The sequence below is a fragment of the Barbus barbus genome, assembly GCF_936440315.1.
Source record: "Barbus barbus genome assembly, chromosome: 22".
NCBI classification, from domain to species: Eukaryota; Metazoa; Chordata; class Actinopteri; order Cypriniformes; family Cyprinidae; genus Barbus; species Barbus barbus.
Genome location: NC_136750.1, coordinates 28,852,519 through 28,870,871, shown reverse-complemented (window position 1 = coordinate 28,870,871; position 18,353 = coordinate 28,852,519). Strand labels below are relative to the sequence as shown.

Here is an 18,353-nt window from a genome sequence, read left to right as displayed (position 1 = left end):
AAAAAGAAATCAAATAGAATAGAAAAAGAATAGAGAAAGCTAGTGTTTTTAATAGAAAACAGATAGAGTGCAAGTCTTAAAGGGTCAAGTTTTTTTTTTTTTTTTAAAGAGAAAAAAACAAACCGATAAAATAGAATTAGAATAGAGGGTGCTAGACTTTTAGGCATCTCATTATACCCACGCTGAAAATATGCTTTTGTTTTACTGTGGTGTAAAGTTATTCTATTGAGTCGCCTGCGCGGTCGTTGCGCAGAACTGACGCGTTTGAGGCCCCCGCGGGAGCGCGCGCGCGCCGCCATCTGATGATGCGCGCGAATGAGCCGCGGGGTGCGCGCACTGACAGCTGAAGGTTCTCCGCGATGACGGACACTCCGATGGCCCATCATCCTCATCATCATCTCCAGCATCAGCATCCGCATCCCTGAGCTCCGGATAGCATCAGCACCATCCTCATCCTCATCCGTCCTCCATGCAGCAGAGCCGCCGCGCAGCGCCTGTCGCGTTTCTCGCCGTCTGTCCGCGCTCCTCCTCCGCCATCCTCTGCGTCTGAAGCCGCTCTGCGTCCATCACCTCCTCGCCGTGTCCCGTCTCCATCCTCCCGCAGGATGCTGTCCTACACCGGGATGCTCGCGCTGCTCCTCGCGATGCTCCCATATGTATCATCTCAGAACGGTAAGAACGCGCTCGCCGGGATCTGTGTGTAATCTGTTTTAGAGGTCGATGCCATCTTTATGATGACAGACACCCCGCTGCATTACAGTCAGGCTGGTTTGTGGAGCGTAAAGGCTGGAGAGGAGATTTGCGCGCAACACAAGTGGGAAATGTTTGCACAAAATCGGGGCTTATTTAATACTAGCCTATATCCATAAATGAGGAGTGTTTTCCTTCGGCTCACCATATTCTCCAGAGTAATTCTTCGTGTTGTTTACGCTCACCCTTCTGACATTCACATCTTCGCACCTGCGATGAGGAGATCTCATGACTGAGGAGAAAACTAAACATTATGTAATGTCCTGATGTTGAAAGTTACGTGACCCTGGACCACAAAACCAGTCATAAGGGTACATTTTTTAAACTGAGATTTATACATCATCTAAGCACTGAATAAATAATCTTTCCATTGATGTATGGTTTGTTATGACTGGACAATATTTGGTTGAGATACAACTATTTGAAAATCTGAGGGTGCAAAAAAATTCAAATATTGGGAAAATCACCTTTAAAGTTGTTCAAATGAAGTCCTTAGCAATGCATATTACTAATCAAAAATGAAGTTTTGATATATTTACGGTAGGAAATTTACTAAGTATCTTCATGGAACATGATCTTTACTTAATATCCTGATGATTTTTGGCATAAAAGAAAAATGGTTCATTTTGACCCATAATGTATTGTTGGCTATTGCTACAAATATATCGCACTACTTGTGACTGGTTTTGTGCTCCAGGGTCACATATAGAACCAGGTTTTAGTCTGAACTAGGAGATTTACGTAAGCGCATCTGCTTTAGAAATGGAAAGTGGTGTCTTTGTGAGCGGTAAATAATGAGTGTGTGTCCCTGAAGGCATGTCTCTGACTTTACATGCTGGAGTGTCACAGCTGTGACCAGGAGAGGGCAGATACATCACCTGCAGACAAACAAGGCCAGGGTATTCCCTCTTCAGGATCCAAAAAAAGGGAAGGGGAAAGAAAAACAACAGCGAAGCATCGGTCAGTTTTGTGTCCAAAAGGCTGTTTTTGTGCAGCGCGTCACCAGAAAAAGCATCTGGCAAATGTAAACATCAAACGTGATCCGGACAGAAGCAGGTGCTGGCAGCCAGATGTCTGGCTCTAAAATGTGTAGTCGACTAGAAGTGTATTTCATGAGCTTATGGAAATTGTATTTAATCCTGGGAATGTTAATGTGACTGAATGGCTGTTTTAACCAGATCATGTAGAAAGAGCTGGTCCGATGAGAGGTGTGTAGTTTCTGCATCAAATATTATTACAAAACTATGATTTTCAGACAGGTTTCCCGAAATGTCTGGCTGCCGAAACTAACAGATTAATATTTTAAAAGCCTCACAGTGTGACCAATTATCTATTTATTACAACTCTATATCAGGGTTCTTATATAACTAAAACTGAAACTAAAATATAACCATTAAAAAAACAAAAAACATTTTGGTCACTTGAAATAAAATGCATGTTAACTGAAATAAAACATAACAACTATTGAGTTCAGCTTCCAAAAATTAATAACAGCTAATATATGTGTGGATATAAACAAGAACTACAGTAATATACAATAATTCACAACAACTTTTACAAAATGAAAAAGATGATATAAAATAAAGTCTAATTCAATATATTAGCAAAAACTCTAATGGTATATCAATTATACTAAAATAATGCTGCTCTATATATTAAAATTATATATATAAATATCTATAAAAAATTTGTCTCAGTCTCTATATAGTTGTGACCCTTAAAATATATTTTTTAAATATTAAATGACTTTTTATTAAAAAAAAAAATGTAACTAACAAATGTATGTTGGTCTATATATTTAGAATATATATATAATTATAAATATGTAAATTGAGATATGGGTAAGCATTTTATTATTGGAAATTTCAATACGAAAATTTAAGAATAGACAGACAGACGGACTAAAGTGCTTGGTAAAGAAAAGTAATGAATAAACATGCTCTGCACTTAAAGCAGATACAGACATTGTTTTTCTCATTTTCATGATGTTGTACAGTATGGAGTGTGTGTGTGTGAAGGTCTGCTTTGATTTTTCCGGACATAAGGTCAGTGGCTCTCCTGGATAATCCAGCTATTGTTTGGTAAAGCCCAGCCGTACAGATTCCAGACCCTCTGTAGGCACCATGAGCTCGACTGGCTGTTTTCTCAGGGCTGAACTCTGGGCTTCAACTCCGCTGCGGCCCACTCAAGACTTAATATTCAAATCTTAATATTAAAATATGCCTAATAATTCAGTGTTTCCTGAGACCAACTGAAAGCAATAATTCAGAAGCCCAAAGGAACAAGCACCTCGTGTGAAGTAGAGTTGGTTAGAGGACGTTTAGTGGTTAGTATTTAATAGCCAGGCATTTGACTGTTGTCAGTTTATTCTAGCCAAGAACTGCCCACTTATAAGTTATAAAGCAGAGACGACCCGAGCGAACTGATCAGTCAGAGTAATGTTTTAAAGACAATCAGTCGGATTTGAACTGGCATTGTCAGCCAGTGTTTGTCATGTTTGCATGCAATATGAATCAGACAGTCTTTGACTGGACTTTTGAGTAAACCGTGTTCTCTTGTACCTTTGACAATGCTCCTAGAAGAACTAAGTTTGAGAGGTGAACATTGACATTATTCAAACATTTGGCATGACATATTTGGTGTAAAATAATTACACTGTATAAAGTGATGTTCTTAGTATTTTTGTTTTCCAGTACAGTAATCTAAAATTATTCTTAAATCAAGATGCATTTAACAGTAGAGCATTGCAATAATAGTACTGTCAAGGTCATGAGTTCGATTCTCAAGGAATGCATGAACTGATAGCATGCAGTACAAGTCATTTTGGATAAAAAATGTCCGGAGTGTCTGTTTACACTAAGTGCAAATAGCCCATCTTGTTGGCAAAGGCTATTTACACTAACTCCGCCCACTAACATGTGATTTGGTTAGTCAACAATTAAAAAAGAAGCTAGTTCAACATCAGTTTCAGTGGTGTAGATGGTAAGGCGCATGCTTTTTGACGCGATCGACCCGAGTTCGAGCCCACCTTTTGCCAAAATTTTTTTTCTCCCTTTTCAAATCTCATATCGCATCAGAAAGGCATTTATTTTCAATAAAAATGAAGGAAATAATCAAAAAGTTGAAAATAAAGTATCGGGTAGGGTTAGGGTATAAGGTGGCATCCATTTAATACATTTTAATTAAAATTATAATTTACAAAATTCAGTACGTTATTATTGCGTACTGTTTTATAATGGACTACAATACTGAGGTGCAGATAATTGCCACTATTTGCAATAAGTAGTATAAATAGCAGAAAATCTTGCTATTTTAACATAGTGTAAATAGAATCCATTGCTATTTGCACTTAGTGTAAATAGCATCTGTCACTAAAAAAATATGCTATTTGCACTTAGTGTAAATAGCGTCTATCGCTATTTACACTTAGTGCAAATAGCCGCTGCCAAAAATGTCTGTCAAATGCATAAATGTGTAAATGTAAAGTTGAATGGGTGCAAAATGACAAGATATAAAGTCTAAAATTTATTTTTGGTAAATTCATCAAAATAAACTGCTTTTGCTTAAAATGAGACAAAAATATGCCAATGAGGTCAGAAAATAAACATCGTTTTAAGAGAACTATTTATTTTTCTGATTGTAGTGGCAGATTTTGCTCTCTCAATCTCAATTTTATCAGAAAACAATCTTATGTTATTTCTTATGCATCTCAAATAAATGCACCCTGATTAAAAAAACAACAACAAAAAACAATAAGTATTTGTATTGGAAAGCAAGAAAAAAATACCAAATTAATAAATATTAAATACAATTATGCTTGTTAAAGATATTTTTAATGAATTTTCAAAGTATTTTCTTGGCATGATTGTGTTTACATAAAATATTGCCAAAGCAATATTATTGCTCTAAGTAATTACAAGAAAAAGAAATACACAGTATTACAATAACAAAAAAATAAATAAAATTAAAATGACTCAACGATGTGTTACTGTTTTTAAGTGTCTTTAGTCTGTTTGTGTTGTAATATTTGTGATGAAACTAATGTATTGCTGCCCATTTTGGCCAGGACACTCCTGCGAAAGAGATTTTTAATCTCAGAGAGTCTCTTCTGGTTTAATAAAGGATACATAAAATAATATTTACAGTGGTGTGAAAAAGTGTTGGCCCCCTTCCTGATTTTTTTTATTTTTTTGCATGTTTGTCACACTTTAATGTTTCAGATCATCAAACAAATTTAAATATTAATCAAAGATAACACAAGTAAACACAACATGCAGTTTTTGAATTAAGTTTTTTATTATGAAGGGAAAACAAAATCCAAACCCACATGGCCCTGTGTGAAAAAGTGCTTGCCCCCTAAACCTAATAACTGGTTGGGCCACCCTTAGCAGCAACAACTGCAATCAAGCGTTTGCGATAACTTGCAATGAGTCTGTTACAGCGCTGTGGAGGAATGTTGTTGTAATTCAGCCACATTGGAGGGTTTTAGAGCATGAACCGCCTTTTTAAGGTCATGCCACAGCATCTCAATAGGATTCAGGTCAGGACTTTGACTAGGCCACTCCAAAGTCTTCATTTTATTTTTCTTCAGCCATTCAGAGGTGGATTTGCTGGTGTGTTTTGGATCATTGTCCTGCTGCAGAACCCAAGTTCGCTTCAGCTTGAGGTCACGAACAGATGGCTGGACATTGTCCTTCAGGATTTTTTGGTAGACAGCTGAAGTCATGTTTCCATTTATCACAGCAAGTCTTCCAGGTCCTGAAGCAGCAAAACAGCCCCAGACCATCACACTACCACCACCATATTTTACTGTTGGTATGATGTTCTTTTTCTGAATTTTCAGATGTAATGGGACACACACCTTCCAAAAAGTTAAACTTTTGTCTCGTCAGTCCACAGAGTATTTTACCAAAAGTTTTGGGGATCATCAAGATGTTTTCTGGCAAAACGGAGACGAGCCTTTATGTTCATTTTGCTCAGCAGCGTCAGTTTTCGTCTTGGATCTCTGCCATGCAGGCCATTTTTGCCCAGTCTCTTTCTTATGGTGGAGTCATGAACACTGACCTTAACTGAGGCAAGTGAGGCCTGCAGTTCTTTAGATGTTGTTGTGGGGTCTTTTCACTTTTTCACACAGGGCCATGTGGGTTTGGATTTTGTTTTCCCTTCATAAAAAAAAAACCTTCATTTAAAAACTGCATGTTGTGTTTACTTGTGTTATCTTTGATTAATATTTAATTTCGTTTGATGATCTGAAACATTAAAGTGTGACAAACATGCAAAAAAATAAAAAAATCAGGAAGGAGGCCAACACTTTTTCACACTACTATATATATATATATATATATATATATATATATATATATATATATCATCACTGATATTCAGGGTCACAAAGAAAAGTCTTATCTATTTGTTGAGTATCAAGACCAGCCTGAGACGTCAGTGCTGCTCAACCAATGGTGTGAGTTTGGGGCGGGAATTACTGTATCTGTTCGACTAGGGTGTTTTGGGAAACCTGTTTTTATCATTGCATTATTTTTGCAATATACATGTGATGCCAGTGGCACAGAAATGCATCGCTCCAGCTTCATTTATTGGATTTGAATCCCAGCAGTCAGACTGGCTTCATCCCAATCTCAGTCTCAGTTCTCACATCTGCACACAGCAGCTGTGCAGCGATCTGCCGCCTCCCTTTCACACGCTACGCTACCTGCAGCTCATCTTACTATTAATGAATTCATCTGATTGCAGGAATGAAGATGTAAACAGTGTGTAGCTTGCATATATAAAGCCCTGAGCCATTACTGACTGTGTGCTTCGCTCATAAGAGCAGCAACAGATATCTGCAGGACTGTAAATGGCTTTGCTTCATTCTGCTGCATGCTTCTATTATTAGAACAGACACGAGGAGCGCAGAACTGTGGCTTTGTAGTTATTTTTGAGGAAGGGAAACCAGTAACTCTTAATGGACTGACTTTAGAGGGCGGTTTGTGTTTGTCATTCGGTCAGTGTTGTCAGTAATAGAAGCAGAAAACCACACTGTAATCTCAGTCTGATGGAAAGGCAGGATTCATTGTGGCATGCACGTGAATATGTCTATGAACCATGTCTAATCTGGCCTCATGAACAATTCACGGGATAAAGGCACTCTTCTGAGTATAAATAGCTCACGAGTTACTGTGGCATCCGTGGCCGACAGCCGTGAGATTGAAGGTGTGTTCAAGGGATGCTTGAGTCACAAATAAAGATTCTGTCATGGTTTTTTCACCCTCATGACTTTTGTTCTTTGGTGGAACACAAGATAAGAGCTTTCGGGCTTCTTTTATGATATGATTGTTTGGTTTTGAGCAGTATGAACATTCTGCTGAACTTCTCCTTTTGAGTAAATAAAAGTAAATGGTGACAGAATATTCATTTTGGGTTGAATTCATGTTGTGAGATGCAGCTTTTGAGATGCTAATTAAAGTATTAATCCTATTCGAGGCAGATATGCTCACATCTTTGTCTTATGGCTAGTTGACGTGTCCTGTGGTGAGATATGCTATACTTTATCTAAAACTATTTAAACAGCATTTTGATCATTCTTCTTGCTCTTATTATACATGCGGATTTTCTGACCTCATATTAATTGAAATATTTGTACTTTTAATTAACTTGTCACACTGCAGAACCATTTCAAATGAGCTAGTAAGGATTGTTAGAAATGGAGGGCACTTCAAAGAAATTGTAGATATTTTTATCCATAAAACGAGGCAAAAATCTGTCAGTAGTCTCAGAAAAATAAACTTAATTCTTATTTTCCTCATAAATTCATTCAACTATGATCAGTTTCTCAGAAAATAAGACTTCTTGTCATTTTGCATCTCAAGTAAATGTATCTTGATTTAAAAATGTTTAAATATTTCTACAAAAATACAAAAAGTTAGTGATTATGACAATTTTTGCATGTGACATGATTGTGTTTACATATATTGAAAAACCATTACACAAAACAAGTTACAAGGGAAACAAATACAATATTAGTATAAAAAATTAAATAGAATTAACAATAAAATATTAAAAGTAAGGAATAAATTGTGTGTGTGTGTGTATGTGTATATATATATATATATATATATATGTGTGTGTGTGTGTGTGTGTGTGTTTGTGTCTGTTTAATATAAAATAAACATTTACCAAGACATGATCATTATGTCTGGTGCACTTCCCATATCCCAGCTGAATATTCAGAGTCATGGCCATTATTTGTTGTGTATATATACAGTCATCTTTTGAAATCACATGACACGTTGATCCGTGTATGAAAACGGGCACATGTTGTTCTTTGCGATGGCAAGGCATTAACTCAGAACGCTGGTTGAGATTTACCAAGAATTCATGTAACACCTGTGTGAACCGTTAAGAGTTTCTACCACAGAACAAAATGACCCATTCTTACCACCCGTGTTTGATACTCCGTATGCAATTTACGGGTGACGTTATTAGAAAGAAGATGAAGAAATCACAGCCTGTCATGGAAGAGAAAAAGATTCGACATGCACTGCATCGTGACTCTAAAATCATGATATGAATGCACCGCAGGATCACTGATTATTGTTTAATATAGGAGACAGATTGACAGGCAGACACTCGTGACCTGTTCCACCTACTCAACACTCGTGTGTGTGTGGAAATATGGCAGCGGTAGCTTGTGTTTTGGGTCTGCGTGGTGGTTTATTATCCTCCAGGGAGCCGTAATTCCCACCAGAGGTGAAAAACTCAAGTGCTCCCGTTAGCACACTCAAGCTGCCAGATCCCACCGTTAAACGCCTTTTTTAAGTTGGCACGGGTTGCTGTTAATAAAAGCATCTATTGTAGCAGGTCACGTGAGAATATTAGAGTATCATGTAATGATTACAGAATTAGCAGCATTGCAATATTGAACAGTTTATTGAAACTGAATCATCTTTAAAGGAATAGTTCACCCAAAAATGAAAATTTGCTGAAACTGTCCTCACTCTATTTGTTTCTTTTGTTCCTCTATTGTTTGTTTCTTCATCAGATTTGGAGAAATGTATTATTCCATCACTTGCTCACCAATGCATCCTCTGCAGTAGAGCCCTGCACAGGCCTAAAATCTAGGACCTAGCCCAGCCCTGGCCCGAGACGCTCAGGCCCTAGCCCGGCCCGTGTCCGACAGCTTATCAGAATTCTCGGCCCGAGTCCCAAAACAGCTTATACTACTGTTTCAGCTATTAAATAATTTAGTTTTGTATGAAATAGCAAAGTGATTGTATTTAGTTTCGTTATTTTATTAAGTTAATTTAGAAAAATGTTTGGAGCATTGTTTATTTTTAAGTTTAAGTTTTTGTTTTTTAAAGTAACGCCCAAGCAGCCAGCGGCAGACATTGAGTTGATCATATGTTTGATCAATTTACAGTAGCCTTCTCAAATCATCACGACTTGTCTAAAATTAAATCTATAGTTATAAAATAGCTCCACAATGTTAGTTTAAATGCTTGATAAATGTGTGCTGACGCATATCCAGTCATTTGTGCGGAAAGTGGAAGCTGAAGCACGCTTTACAGGATGCGCCAGAGCGATCACTTGCATTAGAAACATTTCAAAATACGCTGTCATTTTTGCTTATAATAGGCTACATTCTTCGGAGCTGTAAAGGGTCTACTTTTATTTGTGTGCACTCACAATATCAACAAAAAGTGCTTTTATAAAATAAAAAAATAAAAACTAAACACAGCGAAAACTTGCCTCACTGACTTGATAAATAGAAAGCTTTAATTACTATTTTAAAACGAAATAATTTGAATTGAAAACACAAACTTTCATTATAAAATCCCTAAAGATGCATTTCTCTCTAAAGGCACATCCAATGAAGAGATGGCGTGTCAGGATCATCATCAAATGAATGAATGATTAAAAATGCAGCTTTTCCGGAAGCATTGGGAACTTTTAGTAATTCCCCACGCTCCAACTTCTCCCTGATGCTCTGCATGGTCAACTGTCACCTGTATGCTAATGCGTGCGTATATGCGTTGTGTATTGCATAGGCGATGTATAATATTTATAATATAATTCGTTTTTCATACAGTAGCCATGTGTGCTCTGCGCGTATATGGGCACAATATTGTGACTCGACGGGCTTGCAGACCTCTGCTCTGCAGTGAATGGGTGCCGTCAGAATGAGAGTCCAAACAGCTGATAAAAACATCACAATAATCCACAAGTAATCCACACCTCTCCAGTCCATCAATAAACATCTTGAGAAGACAAAAGTTTTGTGTTTGTAAGAAACAAATCCATCATTTAGGATGTCCATAGGAGTCCATAATCCATAGTCTCGCGTAGCCAGACCTTCAGACTGACGGCTGAAGGTCTGGGAACTTTGGCAGCTTTCAATGGCCAAGAGGCCATATGAATGATAGGTAATACAACCAATCACGTTTCGTTTTGTTCTGCGTCATGTTTAGGGGCGTGGAAATGTTGCTGTAATAACAGACAACAGTCGTAAAACTCTTAGTTGATCCTGATAAGCGCTCGTCGTCACAGTTGTAAACAAGACAGCTTTCTTCTTTCGTGAGAGGGTTTGGCACCATGGCATTTTTGTTTCCAGGCGGAACGTTAAAGAACACGACACTCCCGGAAATCCGGTATAATTCAACCAATCCGAAGACGACTTCGAAACTCCTAAAGTGTTTCCAGATAGGTGTGCCATATGCATCAGACATTCAGACAATGTTCCGTGGGCGTGGACATAATCCATAATAATTTATAATAGTTTCCTTCAGTGAAAAAGCTGGGATGAATCAGGAGAGAAATTTGCATAGATCAAGCACAGTCTACAAGCCAAAACAATATGTGGGTTGATTATTATTATATGTAGCTATAAAAATAAAATTCACTGCAGAGGATGCATTGGTGAGCAAGTGATGAAATGCTACATTTCTCCAAATCTGAGGAAGAGACAAACTCATCTACATCTTGGTTGGCCTGAGGGTGTGTAAATTGTCAGCAGGTTTTCATTTTTCTTTTCATCCTTTAAATCTAATTGCACGATCTTGGGACACATGAACATGCAGAAGTAGCATCCTGGGCGTAAGTTAATTTGATTGAAAAGCCTCAATGAATGCATGTCATTATGCACCGCTGTATGCACCATCCAGATGTTTCTGTTCCCGGAGAGGCTTGCAGAGAATCGCGTTCCAGTAGAGAAGGTGTGAAAGCCCAATCTGTTCGTTAAGGTGGCTGAAAACTCCAGACACGGATGTCTTTATTCCGAGAGAATATAATTATGGTTCACATGATTGTGCCTCAGGCAGGGAATTCAACTAAGTGAAAATCTTTCCATAGCTCACTCCACACACACACACACACACCGGCTTCCTTCAGAGTCTCTCTGCTGTTTCTGAACACCTGAGAAGTCATTCTCAGTAAGACCAGGAACATGCATTTAGAGTCTAATTTGATTTCATGTTGACCTTGCATTTCTAGATACATGAATGTTAAAGGCTAGTGAAGCATGTCGACACACTTCTGTCTTTTAGTAGTGTTATCTTCCTGAACAGAGACAAACGAACATGCAGAACTTGATCCATCTTGTATTTGTGTTTAAGAATGATGATTAAAAGACAGCTTAGGCGTCCTCTGAGCGCCGGTTCATTTGTCATCCTGAGATTATATGACAAAACCACCTCAGTCTCCTTGAATGACCTGCCAGAATGTTTCCTTTGCCAGTTTCTTGAGTGTAAAATGAGAAAATTACTTTGCAAATATCCTTTTAGATACAGAAAAAAGCGCTAATAGGGCTGTGTGATAATAATTTAGTGCAATTTTTTTTATGTTTTGGAAAGAACTGCTTAACAAGACTGCATTTATTTGATCAAAAATTATTATATAATTATTAATAAGTTATTACAATTTTAAAAAGTGTTTTCTATGTGAATATATTGTAAAATGTAATTTATTCCTGTGATCAAAGCTGAATTTTCAGCATCATTACGCCAGTCTTAGTGTCACATGATCCTTCAGAAATCATTTTCATATGCAGATTTGCTGTTCAAGAAACATTTCGGATTATTATCAATGTTAAAAACAGTTGTGCTGATTAATAATTTTGTGTAAACCGTGATACATTTTATTTTTCCGGATTCTTTGAATAGATGAACAGCATTTATTTGAAACAGAAATCTTCCGTAATATTATAAATGTCTCTACTGTCACTTTTGATCAATTTAATGCATCCTTACTGAATGAAAGCATTCATTTCTGGTAGTGTATATTATATTACATCACGGATCTCAGATAAATCACCCAGTCCTAACACATTTTGACACGTTTTATTGATATTTGGCTGCGAGTTCCAGCTCGGTCCAAATGCGACTCTACTGTAGATCTGAAAATGAGACACATCGTGAGCTCACGGCGCTCTGGGATGATTGAGTCCCCATCTTGAGCAGTCACTAGTACTTGGAGGCAAGCCTAGCCTGGCGTCACGGGCGGCATTCATCGCGCACCAAGGTTAAACTGAACTGCAGTTTAGAAACTATAAGCACCGTCATCATGTCAATGTGATATTTCATACTTGCACCCAGAGGAAAGAACCATCACAAACGAGTTCTGTCATTGATTCTCCTAGACAGTAATACAGTTTTCTTTAGTCTCCTGCTTCTCTGATGTTTCTCCTGAGAAAAAGACCCCAGTGAGATCTATTCAGATTCATTTAAATGCACAATACTCTTGACTTCTGAACAGGGATTTGAGGAGAAACATCCGAGACGGTGAGACATGCAACCTCACATTTGCTTGTTTTCATGTAGTTTTTCAGATCGAGTCTGAAGATTACTGTGTGTAGAGATGCGAGTGAATCTCCTCCAGACTGTGTGTGACTAAGGTTACATGTTTGCGGCTGACGCCACCTGTGCATTAGTCAGCTCTGACATCTCACAGATGCATATGACAAGCTGATAGTGGCACGATAAACAGGAACGATGTAAAACCATCAGGGGTCGACAGGAATCGAGTCGCAAGTATATCTGATGTGAGATGCAAGCATATTTCTTTCCTCCACGCCCATGAAATTCACCTTTCCGTGGGAGCCGTAATGCTGTAAACTCCAGCAAACCTTGATGAATCATTTAATTTACAGGCCCGGTAATCCGTTACAATAATAATTTCATCCCGAAGGGCATCATCCTTTCGTATCTCACTGTTTTCTGGGATAAATAGGGATGCACTGATGGTAATGCCATCTGGATCTTTGCAAAATACCTTTTCTTAAGCGCACAGAATTTCAGGACTCACTGCAAATAATAATAATTTTTATTTATATTTAATTTATTCTTGTTTTCTGGTAAAAAAAAATACCTAAGCGTCCTTAATACAAGATACATTTATTAGAGAAGCCAAATTGTTTGAAATAAGACTCGCTTTAAGAGAATATATCTTGAATAAAGTTTATTTTTCCTACATCAGTGACCAAATGCTTTTTCTTGTTTTATGGTTTATGCAATTTATCAACGAAGTTAGAAAAAAATCTAATAAAAGTCAAATTTAAGTAGAAATTCAAGCTATATATTCTAAAAGCAATAAAGCAAGCAGTTATTGTTTTACACAATTTAAAAAAATGCTGCTTAAGCAAAATTGTAAATGAAAAATTAGCTTGAAGTAAAAGCATTTAGTCTACATAACTATTTATCCAATCTGCATTTTCAATTTTGCTTCTCAAGTAAATGGTTTTTAATGGAAAACATATTGGTAAAGACAAAAATACTGGTTGAGAAAGATTATTAAAAATGTAAATGAAAATGATCTCTTTATTCTTAATGATTTATTCTACATATTATATTTATCCCATCTGTATTTTTATTTTTGCTTCTCAAGTAAATTATTGTTTTAAAGGATTTTTAAATGGTTTATTATTATTATTACTTTGCAGTGCTGCCAGAACATATTTTACACAATTTTGTTTACCGTATTTAAGGATTTCTAGATGGTTTTTATATTGTTTTATATAGACAGAAATGATGTTTAAGATAACAACAATAATAATAATTAGTATTGCGTATCCAGACTTTATATACTGCTTTACATGCAAATGTTTTATCTGTATAGGATTTATCCAAGATATTAGTGAGATGGTTAGAGCATTAGAAGTAAATGTATGTGTAGAAATAGTAAAGAAGTCTTTATAGAAACATATATGAGAATGTAAAGAGAGAAAATGAAAGAAGCCATCATTTACTGTATAAGGATGAGTAAATAATGACCAAATGTTTATTTTTGTTTGTAATAGTCAAACATGTCGTTTTAAGCCTTGAAGGTCATACTGTAATGTGATATTACAAGAATAGTGTCCATTAACCTGTTTCTCCCTGATGCTCTTTAATTCTGTCTTCTACTATTTTCCAACTGTTTTCCACTAATTTCTGGCTTGTTTCTTCTTGATTTGCATTTGGATCATTCTTCTTTTTGTGTTTTCCAACTGATCCGACGCTTTGGTTTTCTCTCGCACACCCCTCTCCTCCCTGTTTCCCTTCAAACTTCTTCCCCTCCATGGCTCCCTCTTCCTCTCCAGCTGGGTTTGTGAAGTCGCCAATGTCAGAGATAAAGCTCACAGGAGATGCCTTTGAGCTGTACTGCGACGTGGTCGGTAACCCCGTGCCAGAAATCCAGTGGTGGTATGCCGATATAAACAGGGCGGACTCCTTCAAGCAGCTTTGGGACGGTGCCCGCAAGCGACGGGTGTCCATCACCTCGGCGTCCGGCGCCAACCATGTGAGCGTGCTGGCCATCTCCCGCCTCACGCTGGAGGACGCCGGGATCTACGAGTGCCGGGCTAGCAACGACCCGCGCCGCAACGACCTTCGCCAAAACCCGGCCATCACCTGGATCCGAACGCAAGCCACCATATCTGTGCTGCAGAGTGAGTGCTCTATGTACTGTAGTAGCTAGATGTTCAAGTGTCCTGCTGCGTCCCCCGTGCACAAACAGCTATGCACTAGGGCTGGGCGGCATGGTTTGAATATTGCGATTTGATTTTAATGGTAGTGATGTAGTATTTGATGCAGCTATAATGATACTGAATTCAGCTGATGTGCATCACGTGTGTGTGTGTGTGTGTGTGTTTGTGTATGAGGGTTGTGCATCATTCTGAAATGGACTGAGAATGCATTTAATATCCCATTCAATTTCTGAATTTGAATTGAGGAACTGGAATTGCATTTGAACAAGAATATAAGTTAGATTGCACAAGGGTTACACTGTGGTTCTTAGAGGACAAAAATGTCTGTCAAAAAATGGTCATAAAAATATTATATATTCATATTTTTTCTGCTTACATTGACTACAAAAAATTCATTCATTTTCAGGATTTGAACCTATTAAATGCCAGTTTGTTTGGATAATGCCACTGTTACATTATTTTTTCAGCAGAAGCAGAAAACATCTGCTCAGATTTAGAGTGCATTTCAGTTTTATGATATTTACATATTAATTTGCTATGAATATAATCTGATATTATAGTTTGCATCCATATAAAAACAGTAAAGAATCAAACGAGATGAAGCACTTTTCATTAGTAAAGTATTTAAATCACCGTATTATCCCAAAATAGATATTACCGTATAATTATGCAATACATAAAGCATATTCAGAGGGAATTTGCAGCAAAAATAACTAAATAATGTTTTCTGCTATAAAAAAATTCTTCTTCGTGCAGCCCAGCCCTACTACAAACAAAACAAACCCGCTTAGTATGTACATTTTAGTTGATTTTTTTTTTTTATTGGGACAGCATTGTATTGATTCCTCCTTGTATTTGTATTATGGCTTGACCTTGGTGTGTCCAAATGTCCCCCTTTCCTTCAGGCAGACTTTGAGGATTCCCACTGAATTCAATAGTCATTCAGCCCCTTTCCTCTCCTAATGCCATTGAGCCTCTTGTTGTGGATGACCACAAACCCAGACAAATCCCTGCTCTCTGTCTGCCTCTCCTCCTCCTCCTCACCCTACATTGCGTCCATCCTGGCTGTTTCTGTGTTTCCTGTGTTGCTTGGGTTCTTTATTTTCATTTAATACGGACATGATTTACTTGGGAATCTTTTGCCTGTTTGTTTTCAAGTTTTGCGTTGCGTGGGTTGTCTTATTTACTTCAAAGCCCGACATTGTGTGCCCTGTGCAGAGCGTAAAGCCTAACGGCGCTTTGAAGTCATGCCGTGTTTTATCTGTGCATTTTGTCCTTGGAAAAGGGTGGATGGCACCAGGAAGAAGACACAAGGAAAAGGGGTAATTTCAGTTATACGTCCAATTCCTTATCTCAGTATCTCAAAAACAATTTAAAATAATAATAATTCATAATCTTATCTCTGGTATAAAACTGACCCGTGTGCATCCGCAGCTGGAGAATGACCTTGTGCCTTCTTTACATTTACTGTTTGCCTGTGATTCAGTAATGACATGATATTCCTCCCGCTCTGATTCCTAAACATAATGCCAATCAGTCGGGTCTGATTCATTTGTGTGTGCTTAACTGAAGTTCAGGGATTACTGGCCATCAAGGGCTTGCTAAATTAAGACAAACATCTTTCTGTGTCAAATAACATGAAATCATATTCTGTCATTACTGAGAGTCAGTGTTGTCATATTATATTCATGTGATATGGCATCATCACATGCATATAACAGGCTATACATGCCGCAGCGTATAGTTTGTCAACAGGACCGTGTCCTGATTAATGTTGGTCTTGTCGAGCTTCTCGTGTGCAGAGGCTGTAGACTGTAGTGAAAAACCTCCCAAACCTGCAAAGCTCATTTAATATTTATTTGGGATGCACTGATATATCAGCAATTATCTGTTTAAAAACAGCCGGTGATCAGAGCTGATAATGTCCTGTCAATCGAAAGCGCTCAAATTTTCTCAAAGTCTCTTCTACTTTATTACTAGTTATAGCATGAAATTAACATGCATGATCATCAGAAGGTGTTGAAAGATACAGTACAACTTACTGAAATGAATCAGGTCTCATGTAATCGCTCAATCAGAGTTTCAACCATGGAAAGATGTCAATAAAATTGCTTATGAACGATACAATGAATTCCCCTCAGGAAAGAGATCCAGTGTTCACAGTTGGTTAATGAGCTATAAAAACAACAGAGAGGAGATTATTTACTGTTAGTTTATCTTTTTATGAAAACTACTTTGTGCAGTTGAGTTGAGTACAAACATTTCAGTTTTTGAGTGTGATTATTATATCCAGTGTTGGGTAATTACTAGCAACTAATTAGATCTACTGTACTAATTACTCTCTCCAAACAGTATTGCATTACTTATTATTAATTACTTTTTAAATCCAATGTCAACTTCAACCATAGACATGAAACTGCTTATTTATTTATTTAATCTTAAATAAATAATATAAGATTGAATACATTATTCTTGAACTGACCAAAGTATTTAAAAGAAGGTTACATTAAAAACATACATTTTAACATTAGATGTTAAATTTCTGTTCGACAGTCTATACAGTATTTAATGCAATTACATCAGAAGTAACTGGAATTAAATTACAGAAGAATTAAGAGTAATCCCTTACTTTACTTGCATGAGAAAATAAAAAAAATACAGTAATTAATGATTACTTAGTAATACATTACATCCAACACTGACTATATCTGACAATACATTTATAGCATTTGGATGCAAACAGCTCTGCTGTTAATTTTAACCTTTAAGATTATAATAATTTATCAAAATGAGAGAGATCATTGTATTGATCACAGCATTAGTTGGAAGATATATATTTTTTCCTTACCTTTAAGGGATAGTCCACCCTAAAATGAAAGGTGTATCATTATTTACTCACTTGTTCCAAATCTGTATGAATTTCTTTCTTCTTTTGAAGAATGTTGGTTACCAAACATTGACTTCCATAGTATGAACAAAATTATATAGAAGTCAATGGCTACCAGCAACTACCATTTTGGTTACCAACATTCTTCAGAATATCTTCTTTTATGTTCAACAGAAGAAAGAAACTCTGGAACAACATGAGGGTGAGTAAATGATGACATCATTTTTGGGTGGACTGTTCCTTTAAGAATATTGACATTGGCAGATGTAATTCTGAATAATCGGCTCTTGGTATTGGCAGAGAAATGTATTATCAGTGCATCAGTAATATTTATATTTTCACCCCAAACTTCTCTTCACAGTTTTCCTTGCCAAAGCTCCTAATCGGTGACTGATGATTGTGAGCAGGACCGATTGATTGACCATTAAACTCTCTCCTCTTAGCAGGTGACCTCCAGATGACCTTCAGCAGGATCTCCAGACGTTCTCGTAGCCGTCCAGACAGATAGTGTGTAGGTGAGAGTAGGCGATGTGACACCGGCTGAGAGAGAGAGAGAGAGAGTACTAGCAGTAACGTTCCCCTCGGCTAAACCAAACTGCAGGAGAAGGTGTAAGGAATGCTAATTGGAGGATGATCCTGAGCCCCTCCCAGCGGGAATAATATCTGGAGGTTTACTGTACAATCCAATCACAGGATGATTAGGCCTCGCCCTGCTTTTTCCAACTGGGTGCTGCGGTTGCTACGGTAGAGATTCACACA

At 37.3% G+C, this 18,353-nt stretch overlaps 1 protein-coding gene across 2 annotated transcripts in view; it reads left to right on the top strand.

The window, feature by feature from the left end:
• The first annotated feature begins 301 nt into the window (after positions 1-301).
• LOC306888393 (neuroplastin-like) overlaps positions 302-18,353 on the top strand; it is a 41,283-nt gene continuing 23,231 nt past the window's right edge. For both annotated transcript variants that reach the window (XM_079446648.1, XM_079446647.1), the window contains exons 1-2: positions 302-672; positions 14,321-14,668. In XM_079446648.1, coding sequence (XP_079302774.1) covers positions 606-672; positions 14,321-14,668 — 415 coding nt within the window. In that variant the 5' untranslated portion in view covers positions 302-605. The remainder of the gene's footprint in view (positions 673-14,320; positions 14,669-18,353) is intronic.